We start from the raw sequence: 16,191 nt of genomic DNA on the forward strand, positions 1-16,191 counted from the left end.
TTACATTACACCTCTGGAGAAATTACTCTGCTTATCTCACACATGTTTTCAGATGACATGAATCATCCTCCAGAGCTATTTATCTCTATTTATAATAGAGGGAACTAAGGTGACAACTTCAGCCTAGATACCTGCATTTTAGGTGTCTGGTGTCAGTGTCCCGCAGTCCCTGCCTGCCCGAGGCCGTGTGTAACGCACCCAGATCCAGCTGAGCTTTAATAAAATATGAAACACTGCTGAAAATGTGAAGCTTTGGGCCACGTGTCAAGGAAGTCAAGGGACATCCACATGTCGCTGTGTCACCCAGCAGCACCAACAAGGGAAACGTGCTCATGGCGGCTGATTGTTTGAGGTGTTTCTTTCCAAGAACCACTCAATGTTCTGTGTATTTTCCAGGCCTTTACAGGAGGAGTTATCAGTGGTCTGAAAGGGAAGGTAAACAGAAGTCAAGGGAAAGATTAAAGTAAATAGAGGTGCTAATACAAAGCTATTAAAGTCAGTGTATACACTCTATAAAATGCATAATGGTTTCCACAAAATCTCCCTGATACTTTCTAAGCACTTAGGTATGCTTTGTTTGATTATTTGATCCCTACTTTTCCGAGATTAATTTAAAAGAGCAGCCCTAGTTCCCATTTCATTTTTTTTTCCTTTTACGGTTTTTTATTGTTGTTTCCAGGCTTCTGAAACCACGCATCTCCTCTGTGAGTTACTGAAGACATCTGCCAATGGGTGTGAGAATGTTTTCATTCTTGTCCAGGATTGCTCATGTCAAAACATCCAGATTATTGAAACTGGTTTTAATCCACCCATTTCTAGTTAGAGATAAAGCAACTGCTTTCCATCTGAAATGCTGTCTTGCAGAGTTGATTTGATAAGATTGTTTTGACTTAGTGATGTGGACACTTTGCTGGTTTATCAGAGCTGATAAGTAGAAAAGGGAGAACCAGCAGTGGTTCTGTGGAAGTCTGGAAAAGGAAGCACAGCAGTGATCAGGGGAGTGATGGTAGAAGCATGCAGTGAGATGTAGATTTAAAACAGCTTTTTCTTTTCATGTTTTGCCATCTTCTTCGAACCAAATAAGTCCCTGTTATGTAACCAAGCTAATCCTGCTTCAGAAATAATGTAATTTAGAGCCATTAAAAACATCAGTATTCACTTACTGGCACTGAAATTTGTTAGCCAGTGTGTTCCACCATTCCACACAGTGCAAATCTTCGGCCTTTACTGCAAAATTATGTATCTCAATATACCTCTACTGCATTAGTGCAAAGCTGACATTTAATTACTGCTTTTCAAATCAACCTTTGCTCTGTGGTGACTGACTACAGATGCTGGACCTAATTGTGCTGAATTGTACCCTGATGCAAACAGCAAAGACTACATGATTACTTCAATAGCCAGAGGTAAAAGAGCAGAAAATAGGGGCAGAGAGTAGAAATGGGGAGAGCAGCAAAGATGAATTTTTCTCTGCCGCTAAATGGTTCCCTTTTGTTGTAGCCATTGCTTGCAGAAACCAGCTACAATCTCTCATTAGTCACATTTGTCATGTCTGTGACTTGCTCATGCCCTGTTCCCACACCAGTACATTTTATCAGTGTGTCAAGGATTGCCTGTTGTGCTGAGTAAAGGCCTTTCCTTACCAGGGAGGATGGAGGCGTCCCTCCAGCTGTTGGGATCCTGGTCTCAGAGCACCTGTAGGCTGCAATGGCCAGAGGGCATCACAAAGGTGTTGTTTGTACGCTCGTGTGTAAGTGCACACACGCACACAGGGATGTTCCCTTTGCAAAACAAGGCTAGCTCAGATTTGCAGCATCAGTGTGCAAGAGCAGTCCTGGGCAGCAATAGCCCAGCAATAGCAGTGTTTGTATCCAGTTCTCTGCCGGCACTTGTCTGTGTAACCACAAGGTGGAAGAACTGCTTTACTTATGGTGCCTTCTCAGCTTACATGAAATGCACACAACTGTGTGGGCAAGTTTTATTACTGTCATTATTTAATTGCTACAGTGCATCAATGCCCAAGGGCCCCTTTCAGGACCAGAAGTCCTTGTGTTAAGTGTAATATGACACAGTCCACAGTCCTGCACAGAGCTTGCTGCAGACAGATCCCGGGCCCCACGCGGTGCTTCAGGAGATCGCTGTGACCTCTCTGCAGAGTACAGCTGTACCGCGAGTCCCCCGAAAAGATCATCACGTGGGGAGCTCCATGAGATCCTGCTCAGATGGAGCACCTGCGTCTCCAGTGCTCTGACAGAGTGTTCCAGGGACCAGCCCCAACTGTGACATTCTTGACATCCCCTTTGCCTGCCACCCCCGTGCTGTCTCTCAGGCTGTTTGACAGGTGCTTGTTAAGATGTCCATAAAGATTTATTTATGCAGGTAGATGGGCTCTAGAGGTGGTAGCATGTGTGAAACAAGGTCACGAGTGGAAGCTCATGATCTGAATGACAGCTGAGCACAGACATAAGGATGACCTTCAGGAAACCCTGAGTAGACAACATTCCTGAAGTAAATAGTTTGCTACTAACCTAAAAGAGACTTAGCTGCTAGCTCCCTAAGGCCAAGAGCCAGACTCCATTGATTTCCACAGAGCTAGAGTTTCCCTTGTAGTCTGTAATCAGGAAACAATCTCCCAGCTTGCCTGAGGAACACCAAGCAGCTGCCAGTTACAAGTGCTGTTCCCCAGGGCTCCACACTGGGACCAGTTCTGCTTAATATCTGCATCACAGATGTGGACAAGGGGATGGAGGGCACCCTCAGTAGGGTGCAGATGACAAGTTTGGTGGGAGTGTTGATCTGCCAGACAAGATGCTACAGAGGGATCTAGGCAGGCTGGACTGATGGGCCAAGGCCAATCATACAAGGTTCAACAATTATGAAGTGCTGGGCCCTGCACTTGGTTGTTTCATAGCTGTGCCCGTTTGGAAAAAAAAATCAATTTCAATATCTAAAATGAGATATGCAAACCACTGATTAAATAGAATATATCAAAAGAAGTAAGCTTAATTTCCCTACCAGGCATAAGTCCAAAATTGCAAAGCACAAAAGCATTTCCTATATCATTATCAGGACATGAGAGATTAACTGAATATCTTGCTACTGCTTCGCGTGAAATGTTTTGAGTCCTGAACTCCTGTTATGACTCACACCCTTATTTCTCAAATTTGTTCACCCAGGTGCTCCTAGAACATCATTTTATTCCATGTATTTATGGCAATGCTTAATAAGGTATCTAAAGTACTGTATAACACTGTACCTTTAACGAGCTGTGCTCCCAGCTGGCAGCATTACAGCAGTGCTTTCTCAATAATGAGGATCCTGATTTCTGGCTCTGATAAAAAAGATCTTCTCTGTAACACACATTTTGTTTAGCATAAAGAGTCAGTGGCTAAACCCTGATCTCGTCAAAGAACAACAACAAAACTGCAATAGGAGCAAAGAACAACAACAGAACTGCAATAGGAGCAGTGTTTCATCCCGCATCTTCACGTGAAACCTCAGTATTTCAAGTAGAAATGAAAGGTAATGTGCAGTTTTGCAATGAGAGCAGCACTATTGATTCAGAAAAAGCTCTGTAATAAAGCTACCTTCTGTTTGCTAAACCATGCCACGAGGGGGGCAAATTATGACAAATTATGGTAAAATTATGCAGATCAGCCAACAAGGTCAGACAGATACTTAGCACCACCAGTTCATGCAATATGGGCAGTTGAAATACATGCAAGAAGAATGAAGTGGTTTTACAGCCTTCCCTGAGGGATACAGTGTTGGCCACAGAACACCAGACCAGATTGATAATGGCTGGTCCTCAGCTGACAGCCTGCAAATTGTACCTGCTCATGGTGAACCAACAGGTGAGTGTTTCAGCAAGACTGAAAGGCCTACAGCTAATACAAGGTTAAAGTCTCTGCACTATCTAAATGGTTCCCATGTGTTCTCTTCCTGCTTCTTTAAGGTTTCTGAAGTCTTCAACATGTTTTTTTTATGTTAACACCCCCCCCAATAGATTGGTTATTTTTCATGCCCTACTTGCTTTTCTGTGTCTTATCTAACTAGATACTGTAAAAAATTATAATAGAGCTAACTAAACCAAACATTTTCATATTTCTAGGGATTAAGAACTAGCTTTTGCTTCTATGATCTGTTTTTTAATCATCAAACTATTGACCTGGAACCATTGTTTAAGAAAACCCAGAAAACCAACAAACAACTGTGTTTGGAACATTAAGGAAAAAGTGCTTGTTTTGCAAATACTGATGCCAATTTCCCTTAAGGGCCTATAGACTAGTAGCAGATACATATAGCTCTGATAATGGACCAATTTACATAAAAATCACTGCCAGCTTGATTGTAACATTCCCCATGTGGAAATTGGCCCGAGCTGAAAATCCCCACTATTTAACCTGAGAGCCTTTATACCTTTGCAGAGACAGCTTTTGGCACAGAGCCTTAACTTCATCTAGAATTTTATGAAGCATTAGCAAAAATACCTCTCGTGCTACAACCCCATTGGACCTGTATTTGGGAATGGAAAAGTACCAATGAGAGCAGGCTGTTTAGTTTTCAAGTCAGCAAATCTTACCTGACACTGGGTCCCTCTAGTCCAGCTGGAAAGTTCTGACAGTAGTGAAATAACAACGTGAACATTGGACTTCTGCATCAGCTGTTGTTTTTCAAATCAATGTTTGGCTATTGAATTTGAATAATCTCATGCACACAGGGCTGTGGAGTTACATTCCCCTCTTGCACACAAAGCTGTAGTGGTGGGGTGCACACAGAGTGGGGCTGAGCTCTGCCTGTAGCTGCACAGCTTTTTCATGCAAATGAAACATGTAATACACTGACATTTCTGCATGCAGTAATTACCATGTGCATACTTGAAAAGAAAATGCTGTACATGTAAAATTCTGCTTTTGATCCTGGAATAGAACTGATTTCTGTTTATTTTATGGATATTTGAAGCTCTTGCTGAATAATTCTGTGATTCTTTCAATTTTGATCTCTTGACAACATCAGCTTTTAAATCCAAACTCTTTGTAAACTACATTTGAGTGACTGTGTTTTTCTTTTTTTCTGGAATTCTGAGCAGCAGCAGAAATTCATCAAGTAAATTATCTTCCTGGCTTTAAAACCAAAGCTGAAACCTGAGCTGTTCCATTTGGTATGTAGTGAATGAGCTTTGATTTGATTTTTATTGTATTTCATTCAAAGTTTATTATAAAACATCTCCCAGGGACACTTGCATGAGAAACACTTTGCAAGTAAAACAGCATTGTATTTCCAGTCTCCTGTTTTTAAAGGTTATTGTTACATTTTTGTCATGCTTGCTTATCTCCATAATAATCCCCTGTATGGCAGACAACTGCAGCAGTTAGGTCGTAGAGCTAGATGTCTCTGTAGGTTTTTCTAATGGATTTTCTTTCCCCCTACTACAAAAGGGTTTCAATGTGTCATTAACCCAGTGACCAGCACTTCTGCAGTCAGACTGTGGGCTGTCCCCAGGCAGCTATATTTCCAGTGTTCTCTGACTCCAGTTTTGTTTCAGCTGGTTTACTGACATGGAATTTGGTGTAGATTTGAGATCCGTCAGAAACCTATTATGATTTAGATCGAGCAGATGATCTTTATGGATGGTTCAACAGTGGGTTTTATATTGATCCTAATAGTTGGTTCCTTCTCTAGAATTTATCCACCCATATTTTTCAGTGGAACAGCGGTGACTTTCTGCAGATGGATAATTTCAGGTTTGAATTCAGGTTGGGCATACAAAATGTTTTCTTGACATGCCTTTCCTTGCAAAAATTGCAGTTTAAATCCAAACTAGATATAAATGACAACATGACACTTCTTTTTATTGACTTTTGATTACTATCTAGTTCTCAATCTCAGAGAAGGCTTTTTAAAATGCTAACATTTAACAGGCTTGGTTTCATCCTGCTTCTATTTCTATAATTGGCCAAAAATCCTGCTGGTGGGTCACATCCTCTGAGTAGACATCCCTGTGGATCTCCTAATGCACTTTATAAAATGCATCCAGTAAATCCAATAACAACAGAAATATGATTAAACACACAGTGAACACATGGCTCCAAAAAAAAGCAAGCTATAGCTTCACTTTGATTTTTTACTTATAAAGATTTACTTTATTTCTGAAAATAGGCCATATAAATCTTTATTAATATTTACTTAGCTCATCTAGGGAAATAAAACAGTAACTACACTCTGATCTGTGCAATATCAGAGTAGTAAAAACACATTAAAGTCCTCCTTAAATGCAAGTGAGCAGGACACTGGCCAACTAGGACGAGCAAGAGAATTGCTAACACACCTGAGTTTTACAGACATGCCAAGAGGCTCAGCAGCCTTTAGTGAACGTTGCTGTTACAGCGGCTTGCCTGAAATAAGAAACAAAGAAATCAGATTAAAGGCTGAGCAGCTTAGGGCAGCAGCATTAGTATGGCAAATTTCCTGGCAAGAGAGCTGTGATTTTGGGCATCAGATGGCTGCTCCATGCTGCAGTGCTGGGTAGCAGTGGATTCTTCATCCCTTCTGAAAAACACTGAACAATAACTGTCAGGAAGGTTTTATCATCTGTGAATACTGGAAAGAGGGTAAATTTCCTGTCCTGTGGTTTTGTTCATCTGCTATTTGGCATCTTTGTGTAAGAGCCTGAGAAGCCATCAAGCAGTAAGCTATTAATGCACCAGCTATGACAAGGCTTTGGAGCAATTTCAGTCTTTGTATAGTTTACTGTTTGTCCCCTCAGAGCACTCCAAAGAGCTGGCTTTACAGTGGGCTGGCTGCAGAGCCGAGGTGAATGCTGGTGCATTAAGGCACGCTTTGATGGGTGAATTTTCAAGTGGCAGTGCTGGCACAAGCAGCTGCTGTGCCACACACCCCTTAGCAAGCACTTGTTCTCAGTGCCTCTCTCTGTGCTGTGCCAGTATAAGCAATTTGTAGCTTCATGGCAACATGGACTACAAAATGATCTGGCTGCAAAATGCTTTTTCAAATCCTGCAGATGAACTACAGATTTAGTCTTTTTTATGCTCGTTTAGGAGCTCTGACTGCAACATGAGTGAATACCTTAGTTAGCTTCAGCTGAGCCTGATAATTAATGAGAGCAGCGAGCATGTAACAGCTTGGGCTTCAGCATGGGCTGTCCAAGCCAGCTAGAGATCAGACTGAATTGCTCCGACAGCTGGCACCTGCACTATTGAATCTTCACTGCTGATCATTACATCTGGCTTGGGTACATCTATTCAGCTTAAAATCACATCTCACAGCTGCAAGATGGCCATAGCTTTGCCTAAATGGAGGTGTGTCCCTGCTAACAGAAAAGAGGAGATGGAATCAGACGCCTTTAAAAGTCACTTTTCTTCTTACTTTTTTATCTTCTTACCTTTCCCTCTACACTTTATAGCGTACCTGTAGACTGTTCAAGTAGTTAAGTGGGCAACACAACCTTAAATGTGTCATTACTGAAGGATGCTCAAGCAATAAACAAATTAAGTACCTCTAAAATTTTACTAAGTTTTATTTAATTCAGTAGCTGAGCAAGTAGATGCCACATTGTTTCAGCAATATTATAAACCCTTTTATGCATGTTCTGTAGGTGACTCCCTGGATGCAGCAGGGCCTTTTAGTGGCTAGTTAAATGCATCACAGATTTGTTACAGAGCTCCCCAGAGAGCTGAAGTTTTCCTATAAAACATGTGGTAGATCATCGAAATTCAGGTCTCAGTTACCCAGTAAATCTACTACAGTTCTGCAAAGCACCTTCTCTTTTTTTGCTTCATAGCAACTGTGTCTATCTAAGCAGCATATTTTATTAAATCAAATCTGCTTTGAGAAAAATACAGTTCATTCATCCTTCTAATTACTAATGTTCAAATTTAGCCTCAGTTAGTGACCTCTCAATTTGCTGAGATTAGTTCTGCCTGGGTACAAGTGAGACTGGCTACGAAAGCACATGTAATAAGCTCTACATTCCTTCTACTTAACACATCAACAATTAGATATGTGGTGTTGCTTTTCTGTGAAGGAGTAAACAAAATGCCCTTGTTGGCTGCAAACATCTAATCTCTCCTTTCCCAGAAAGGCTCAGTTTCTCAATGCTAGGGCCAAGTATGTTACCAAAAATCAAGGAGGTGAGAGCCGTGCAACAGTGTTAGTGTTCTACCACTGTATAACACTTTCTGATATGTGGATCTCAACATTACAGACATGAGCCACTCCCTCTGAACACACCGAGGCAGACCCACAAAATGAGTAGGAATGTATTATTATAACTATTTCGTATGGGTGAACCTGGGTGGGGAGACCAGATGCCCAAGACTAGTAAATGGAGTAATTGAACTGAAAACACACCCCAGAGGTTCAAATTTCCAATCTGTGCTCTCATTACAAGACATCTCCCTGTGATCCTCCTCCTCATACTGGGAAGCCTGGAAAAGCCTATTGAAAGGGTATCAAAGCTTTTTATGTTTGGATTCAGCAGTTGTTTTAGCCACATTTGAAAGGAATGAGTCAGGAATTTGTGTATGTGGGAAGTGGTTTCCTCTCACATTACTGCATGTATGGATGAAATATATTTCCTCTACTATGAAGTTGCTGAGTGAGAAAATAAAGTAGTGCAGCTGACTGGCACTTCAGTGGCTGTACTTGGACCCTGATAATGAAAAGCCAGTGGCCTTGGGAGGCTGGCTTGGATAATGCATTCCACAGAAAAGCTGGTGAAATCACTTGTATTATTATAAAGAATGACTAGAAAAGGACAAAGTGGAGAAGAAATACCAATATTAAAGCCTGATAAATTAGAGACCCAGTTCTTTAGTGAAACCTGGCCTGACTGAAAATGCAGAAGGAAATCTAGCTTTAAGACGTGAGCTATAATGCAATAATGAAGATGCCTCCCTCTGTGCTTCAGGCAGTTTTTGTAGCAACCAGTGTTCAGGAATCAGAGGTAATGATAATGGCTTGTGCCTGCAGTCATTACAGCCGTGGCATTCACAGTATGCGAGGCATTTAACATCAAACTCACCAGCACCACGCAGAGAGAGGCGGCAGGGCTGAGTGGATGCAGGTCACCTCCCAGCCCTGGTCGTAGCCACAGCACTTGTAGCATTGCAGAGCAGGCATGTTTCATCTGGTATGAGAATGAACAGCAGAATTTGGGCTGGGGCTAGTGATGCCTTTTCCTGGTCTTAAAATCAAGAGTCAAACACGGTTAAAGGGGAAAAGGGATTTTACCTTGGTATTTATTTTAAGGATCCTTAGGTGCACCCCCCCAGTACATAAAGATCGGGTTAACATTATAGGTTTTACTAATTAGCATATCTATCAAAGATTCCCCAATGAGTGAGCCCCCATCCCCAAGGAGTATTCCCCTGGATGGTTCTATCTTAGTTTACAAAGTGTGTTCTGGAGAGGACCCTGGGGTCTGGGGCACACTGATCTCTAGCTATGAAGCTTCTAAAATGTTTAGTCTCTTAGCTTGACAAACAAGTCCAAGAATGTAGGCAAAAAGCACTAAGAATACAGAAGTTGTAAAAAGGTATAACAGGGATATAAAAGAAAAGGCAAGAAATCTTCATGGCATCACTAGAACCTGCCTGAAAATGAGTGTCCTCAAATCCAGGGAGCTGGTGTGATCTTCCTTTTGTCCTTCAAAGCTGGTTCGACGCTGGAGTGATAGGCTTCTGTAAGGTCAGGAGCTGGTGAACACCCTGAGTGGTTGTTCCCAGCTTCTGGGGAACTGAATGAGAAACAAAGGAGTTTAAGGGCTGGTCAGATAAATGGGCCGAGGAAGAAATGGGATTACGGGAAGAGAAACAGAAGAGACTTGCACAAAGGTTTCGAGAAAACTCTGAGCTTCTGAGGAGAGCGCTACAGCCAGCAAAAAATTGGAGAAGGAATAAGACACAGGGGAGTACTAAAAGATTTCTCCATTTGTTCCTTAGCTCAGCAAGGCATTTAAGGTTCTTTTTGACTTGAAGCCCAGAATAGTTACAATTATTTAAAGACCAACACTTTCTTTTCTAAGTACTTTGATGAGCTAGGCAGAAGACAGAGTTGCCAGGTATGTTTTATAAAAAGGATCTTACTGCTGTCAGTAAAGAACTTCTAAAAATAATATTATACATATGTATATAAAACACATACACTTTGTGGACATTGTGGAACACTTAAAGATAAGGTTTGAAGGTAATTTCTTAGGCAGGGCAGGGCAGCCTGTCAGGAGCCACAGCTCCACACCATGCTGGGTCTCTCTGCTCCAGCAATACAAACATGCAGTCCCAGCCTGGCCTGTGCTGTGGGTGCAGCCAGAGGTGATTAGTGAATCACTCCATCAAACACCAGGCAGGGCAGTACACGCTGAGACATTCACCAAGAGAGAAGGAAAGTGTACTTCTGCCTACTTTCTATGTATATTTTTGCCATTTCCAAATATTTCCTTTGCTTTCAACCTCTACACGTCAAATGATAGTAAATTGCAAATGTACTAGTTCCAGCTGAGCACAACTGGGGGTGAAATAGCTTTTCTTTGAAGCTGGAGCTAGAGTCCACTTGAAAAGCTGTGGGGAGAGATACAGACATTTGCAAATGAGAACTGAATTTCTGACCAGGTGATCCAAAGCATTGTGATTCAAGAAACTTATTTCCAGAGGAGCTACATAATCCATTAAGAGAGCACCAGTGAAAGGGACCACCCCCGTAGCTAAGACAGTAATCACTAGGTAAACAGCTTATTGAAGGAAGGTTGTCTTCCAAATCAGCAGAAAAGCACCATAGATCTTTATGAATATATCTTAACATTTTAAAAAATTATTCTAGCTTTTTATTTTCATTGTTTGGCAGATGATCCTGGATCTCAGTACACATCTCATGTAGAGGAAAAAATACAGGATCCAGGGCAAAATCCTTTTTCTTCTGAACCATCCCCAGGGAGAGATAGGGAGGATCATTCATCCCACCTTGGCTCCACCACGTGTTGTAACACCCTGGGAACACTTCCCATCTCTGTTGTTGGCCTCTTGTATTGATGCTCCCTCAGCCTCTTCCCTGGAGCATATTTGGGAGTGCTGGTAGAAGAGCTGACAGCTCTGCGCGTACCAAGGAATTTTCTTTTGGCAAATCAAGGCTTTCTGAGTGGCAATGTGTGTCTGCTGGAACACAATACAGATGCTGCCCCATAAATTTCAATATTGCACACATGCAAAATGTGTGTGTGTGTTTGCCTGTTGTGGGCAGGGACTGAGGCACAGGCAACCAACCCCAGCAGTGCTGTGTGAGGATGAGTAGTCAGATGCCTGATGGTTTCCTGTGTGAGCACATGTATGAAAACAGACATGAGAAATCTGCAGGGATCGTTATGAAATCAGTTATCTATGGGCAATTTAAAAATAAAACATTAGCTGGGGATAAAAATGGAGAGCTTCAATTAGCTTTTTTGTAGCATTGTATTTTTTTTTCTTTATTCCCTGTGTGCCACGTGACCAGCTACCATTCCAACATTTTTCTTCATGTATGGGAACTGATGAAGTACTTCAGCACTTCAAGTGAAGCTGTAGTATGTGCTTTTGCTTCATAACGCCCCACTCATTTAAACAGTCGGTAGCTTCCAGCACTGCTTACATTTTAGAGTTATGGATGATGTAAATTCAGCCTTGGTGAAACACTCAGCTACCTGCTGCTCAGATGGAAAGGGGCTGCAGTAAAATATTATTTCAGTGAAACCCACACTTGGTTGAGGTTGGAGAATGCATACTCTGTAATTATTTCATTTTTTATTTTTTGCATCAGGTTTTGTCATAGAAGAAAACAAGACTCTTAATGACTTTCACAGCAATGTGAAATTACCCATGGACATAGCAGACCTGCAGATTCTTATACTCTCAGAAGGATTTTGGCTGAGTTCTATACCTCTCAATAAGCATGGTTTCTGCTTCTGCCTTCAGACAAGCTACACTTTCAAATACTGGTTTGGAAATTGTAGTCATCCCAAGGGCAACCCAGGAACTGAATGGGGCCCACATAAAATTAAGAAGTTAGTGGCCCCATTCTAGATATTTAATCCAGAAAAAAACCCCATTCCCCTGCTTGATAAATAGTGCTAGACATTCTGAGTTGGGCAGAGACAGACACATGAGGGTCCCCACTGGCAGTCAGACCCCGTGGGCAGCAGGAAAGGTGATGCTCAGTGCACGTGGCAGAAGGTCACTTGGCCGTGCTGCATGAAAACAACTCTGTTAATTGCCCAGTGCAACTCAAGCTCTCTGATTGCAAGGCCAATATATAAAATATATGTCATTACTCTCCTCAGTTACCACGACAGACCTTCTCAGAGTATATACTTTCCTTCCATCCAGCTCATTAAATATCAGTCTAAAAAACAAAACATATGAAGTGCAAAAGAAACTGCCAGCTCACTACTGGAATAAAAGTTAAATTTTGTGTGTCAGCTGAGTTTCACATACACGGTTAAATATGACTAATGAAAGATTGCAAATATCTCCCTTCTTCCCTTGAAATATTCCAAATAGACTGTCTTTCAGAGAGTGAAATCCAGTAGATTAGCCCAGGCTTTAAACCACAAGAACCATAAGGAATAGACCACAGAGCAGAGACCAAAGACCAAAAAAACCCTTTAAAATATTTTTCCTTAAAAAAAAAAAAAAAGATGAAAAAGCAAAATCAGTAGATACAGTTGCAGAATTTGGAATTTCACAAGGAAACCCATAATGGATGCTCAAGAGCATTGCTTCCAGCTGTCTTAAGAGCCTTGTAGAGAAGATAGAAAAAAATTACCTTTATTTTGCAGTAACAACAAAAGTTGAAGGGTTTCCAGTATTGGATGATTATTGATTGGAAGAACTTTCTGCTGACTTTGTTTAAAAACTTATTAAAGCAGAGTTTGCCTCCTTGATCTTACATCTACAACTGTGCTTGGTTACCAGAGGGGTTGAGATTTTAGGAACTGGTCACTGATTTGTACCACTGAAGTTCATGGTTATCACAACTCTGTTCTAGGCAGATGATGACCTACATATGAGCAACGGAAAGAAAAAAGGATGGCTGAATAATACAGAAATGATACAAACACAAGAATGCATGTTTAGGCTGTGACACACATTCTGCTTGGGAAACACAAAGGAAAACAAGCAATTAGCTGTAAGGCTCATGGATTTTCTCCTTTTCTACATGTTTTCCTTAATTTTTTTCCCCCCAACTCCCTTATTGTCTGAGCATTCCTCAGTGTCCTACTGGAATTATCAGGAAAACTTAGTGATCTTCCCGCTAACAGTTTTTACATGACAGCTTAATATTCCCTCTGGATATTTATAGAATAATTCATAAATAACAAAAGTCAGAATTGAGAAAGGGCTTTTGGATCATCCTCTCCATATCTCTCTGCCATAAACACTGCAGTCAAAAAAGCAACAAAAAAAAGCTGACATTTTTGCAGCGTAAAACATGATTGAAAGAGAAATTTAAGATGCTCTAAAATATAAACCCTGGAAGTAACTATGGGTAAACTACCTGATGGACTCCCTCATTTCTTTGCCATTTTTTTGTTCCACTTTTGTTGCTGCTTTTGTAGTGATCAAAAGCCACTTCTTGCTGACAATGATCATTCTCATACAATATCATAGTTTACTCTTATGTTTGCCTCTGACATTCAGTCTGCATTGCAGCATGCTGTCATTTACAACTGTGGCCCAAGAGCACAACTGAGATTTCCAGTTCTCTTGTCCGTACTGCCCAGGCAGTGACAGATACACGGCAAGGTAGGCACCAGAGAACTGATGAATATTTATTGGTAATTCAAATGGGATAGCAGTTCTGGTAACAATTTTCATTTTAACCTATTGTCTTCAAGCCCTACAAAGGCTAACACTGCCTTCAGAAGCACTGAATTGTTCCTCTTCCCTGTGATTATAACCAATTTTGTTGGTAGAGAATTTGCCTTATGCTACTTCTTTAAAGCTATTCCTATTATATAAACCTTTATTGTTTAGCACAGCTCTCCTTTCCCTGTAGCTGAAATGCTGATATACAAATACTGCTCTCATTTATTACTTTTAGTTTGCATCCCCTTCTTCATCTCTCAAAGGAAGTTTATTAACTGAGCTCTAAGATCCCGGTCACACCAGACCTTGTAATAAATAGGATCTACGTGAAAATTTAAGATTCTTCTGGTCTTTGGTAGAGATTGCCTACCGACCCTGCTGAAAGACTCATTTGTGACTTGCTGCCAAAGGATTAGTTTTCTGCTAGCACAGGTTCGGTCTATTAGCAAAGACAGGATGTCTTGACTGTCCTGTCTGTGCTTTAGATAACGTTTGCAGGAGCTGGTGTTCTTGGCTAATGGACCTTGGCTAATGGGATTTTGTTTCACACAAAGGCTTTTCTGTGTTTTCCCTTTGCATCAGTCAATTACAGTCTGGCACTTGTTTTCATCAGCCGAGTTAATCTATTTCTTAGCTTCCTGGGTAGCTTAGTAGATCCAAGTGGGATGAACGGCAGAGGAGGGATTTCCCTGGCTAGAGCTTTCTGTCATAAGTCTGCTGTGAACTGAGCCCTGGGCTGCCACTGTGCCTGTGAGGCAAAGGGTCCCAGCAGCCCAGGCTGCACCCAACACTGGAGCTTGCACAGCCAGACTGAAGATGAAGAGCCACACATAAAGGCTGGACAACCTTGTCTTTCAACCACAGAAGTCCAGAGCACCAGTACTAGCAAATTAAGCATCGTCAGAGAAGCACAGCTCAAAGGCAATTCTGTCCTTAAGCACGTGTTGCCATTTCCTCTCTGGGACTCCGCTGTGATCCAGAGCCAATGCAGCATTTGTCTCCCCAAATTCTTCAGTTTCTGCAGAATCCAGAAGCGCTGAGGGTCACTGAACTTCTATTGGTCCACTAAATCTGGGGGAGGAGGGATAAGATCCCGCGGGTTCAGCCGAGCCACAAGGCAAACATCGTAACTGTCGTGCATGAGGACATTGGTGGCCACCACGTTCCACTGGTTCTCCCACGTATCCAGCTCAAGGATCTCTTTGGTGATAACTTCATGACGAGCTGAAAAACAGAGGCAACAACAGCAGGGATCAGGGGGCAAGTCAAACAGGATCAGAGAGGTTTGGGCAGTTGTTATTATGACCCTTCTGAAAGCGGGCAATAAAAGGTAATTTCTGTGGTACTAACACTGTGCAAAGAGCATGAGTTACCAACATACAGCAAATGAAATAGTGCAGATGGAAGTCTCCACAGTGCATTCAGTCCTCACGCTCTGGGTTCCAGATGCAGCTTCAGGGACAAAAGCATCAAGTACTCCATCTTGGTACAAGTATGCAGGTGGCATTTTATCCTGCAATCAGTTGTCAGATGCTCATCTTCTAGAGACAGAGTATTGCCTCTTGTTCACAAGCATGCCTGCATGCAGTGGGTTCTTTTCTTTGCCCTGACCAAGATACAGTTCTCAGGCTGCTGAAGGCACTCAAGTACTATGGCTTTTCTTGGGTGCACAGTCTGGACATCCTGTGATTTAGGGAGAAATAATGGCACGTTCCACTGCGGGGAACTGCGGAGACTTCTTTTAGAAATGGATGGTCGGGAACGAAATTAAGCCAACCGAGGCAAACGTTGTACCTGAAAAAGCGTTTATTGATAACAAAAAGGAGAAGGAGAAGGAAAAGGAGTTGCCCAAATGAGAGCTAGAAGAGATAGAAAACAATAAATGAAAATAGAAAAGGAATGGGGGAGAGGAGCGAGAGAGGACAGAGAGAAAAAGAAGGGATTACCCCCAGCGAGGCAGGGCAGCGCTGTCGGTGTCCGGGGGGGTTGTGCACCCTGCCTGCGGACGGGCCGGGTCCGACCGAGCCGCCGGGGCGCGGCTCCCGCGGCGACGGCAGCGGGCACGCGGTGAGAGGGCGTCCGGACCGGAGGAGCAGGACCCGGGACAGGGTTGCGGTGACCGGCTGGACCGGGGCAGCAGGGCGGGCAGTGATGGCTGGACCGGGTGGCAGGGCGGGCAGTGATGGCTGGATCGGGCGGCAGGGCGGGCAGTGACCGGCTGGATCGGGTGGCAGGGCGGGCAGTGATGGCTGGACCGGGCGGCAGGGCGGGCAGTGATGGCTGGATCGGGCGGCTGGGTCGGAAGCAGGCAGGAAGGCAGAGCGAAGCAGCGAGGCGG

General features: G+C 42.6%; 1 protein-coding gene and 1 long non-coding RNA gene across 2 annotated transcripts in view; both read right to left on the bottom strand.

Annotated features, from left to right (window-relative positions):
- Positions 1 to 93: 93 nt before the first annotated feature.
- LOC138117377 (uncharacterized) lies at positions 94 to 4,715 on the bottom strand. The gene is made up of 3 exons (XR_011154628.1): positions 4,583 to 4,715; positions 3,257 to 3,331; positions 94 to 423 (listed from the first exon to the last, which is right to left on the bottom strand). It is a non-coding gene; the product is annotated as an uncharacterized lncRNA (long non-coding RNA).
- Positions 4,716 to 12,440: 7,725 nt separating this feature from the next.
- KBTBD12 (kelch repeat and BTB domain containing 12) overlaps positions 12,441 to 16,191 on the bottom strand; it is a 40,030-nt gene continuing 36,279 nt past the window's right edge. The window contains exon 6 of the mRNA XM_069028040.1: positions 12,441 to 15,077. Coding sequence (XP_068884141.1) covers positions 14,908 to 15,077 — 170 coding nt within the window. The 3' untranslated portion in view covers positions 12,441 to 14,907. The remainder of the gene's footprint in view (positions 15,078 to 16,191) is intronic.

The sequence above is a fragment of the Aphelocoma coerulescens genome, chromosome 12 (assembly GCF_041296385.1).
Source record: "Aphelocoma coerulescens isolate FSJ_1873_10779 chromosome 12, UR_Acoe_1.0, whole genome shotgun sequence".
In the NCBI taxonomy this organism is placed as follows: Eukaryota; Metazoa; Chordata; class Aves; order Passeriformes; family Corvidae; genus Aphelocoma; species Aphelocoma coerulescens.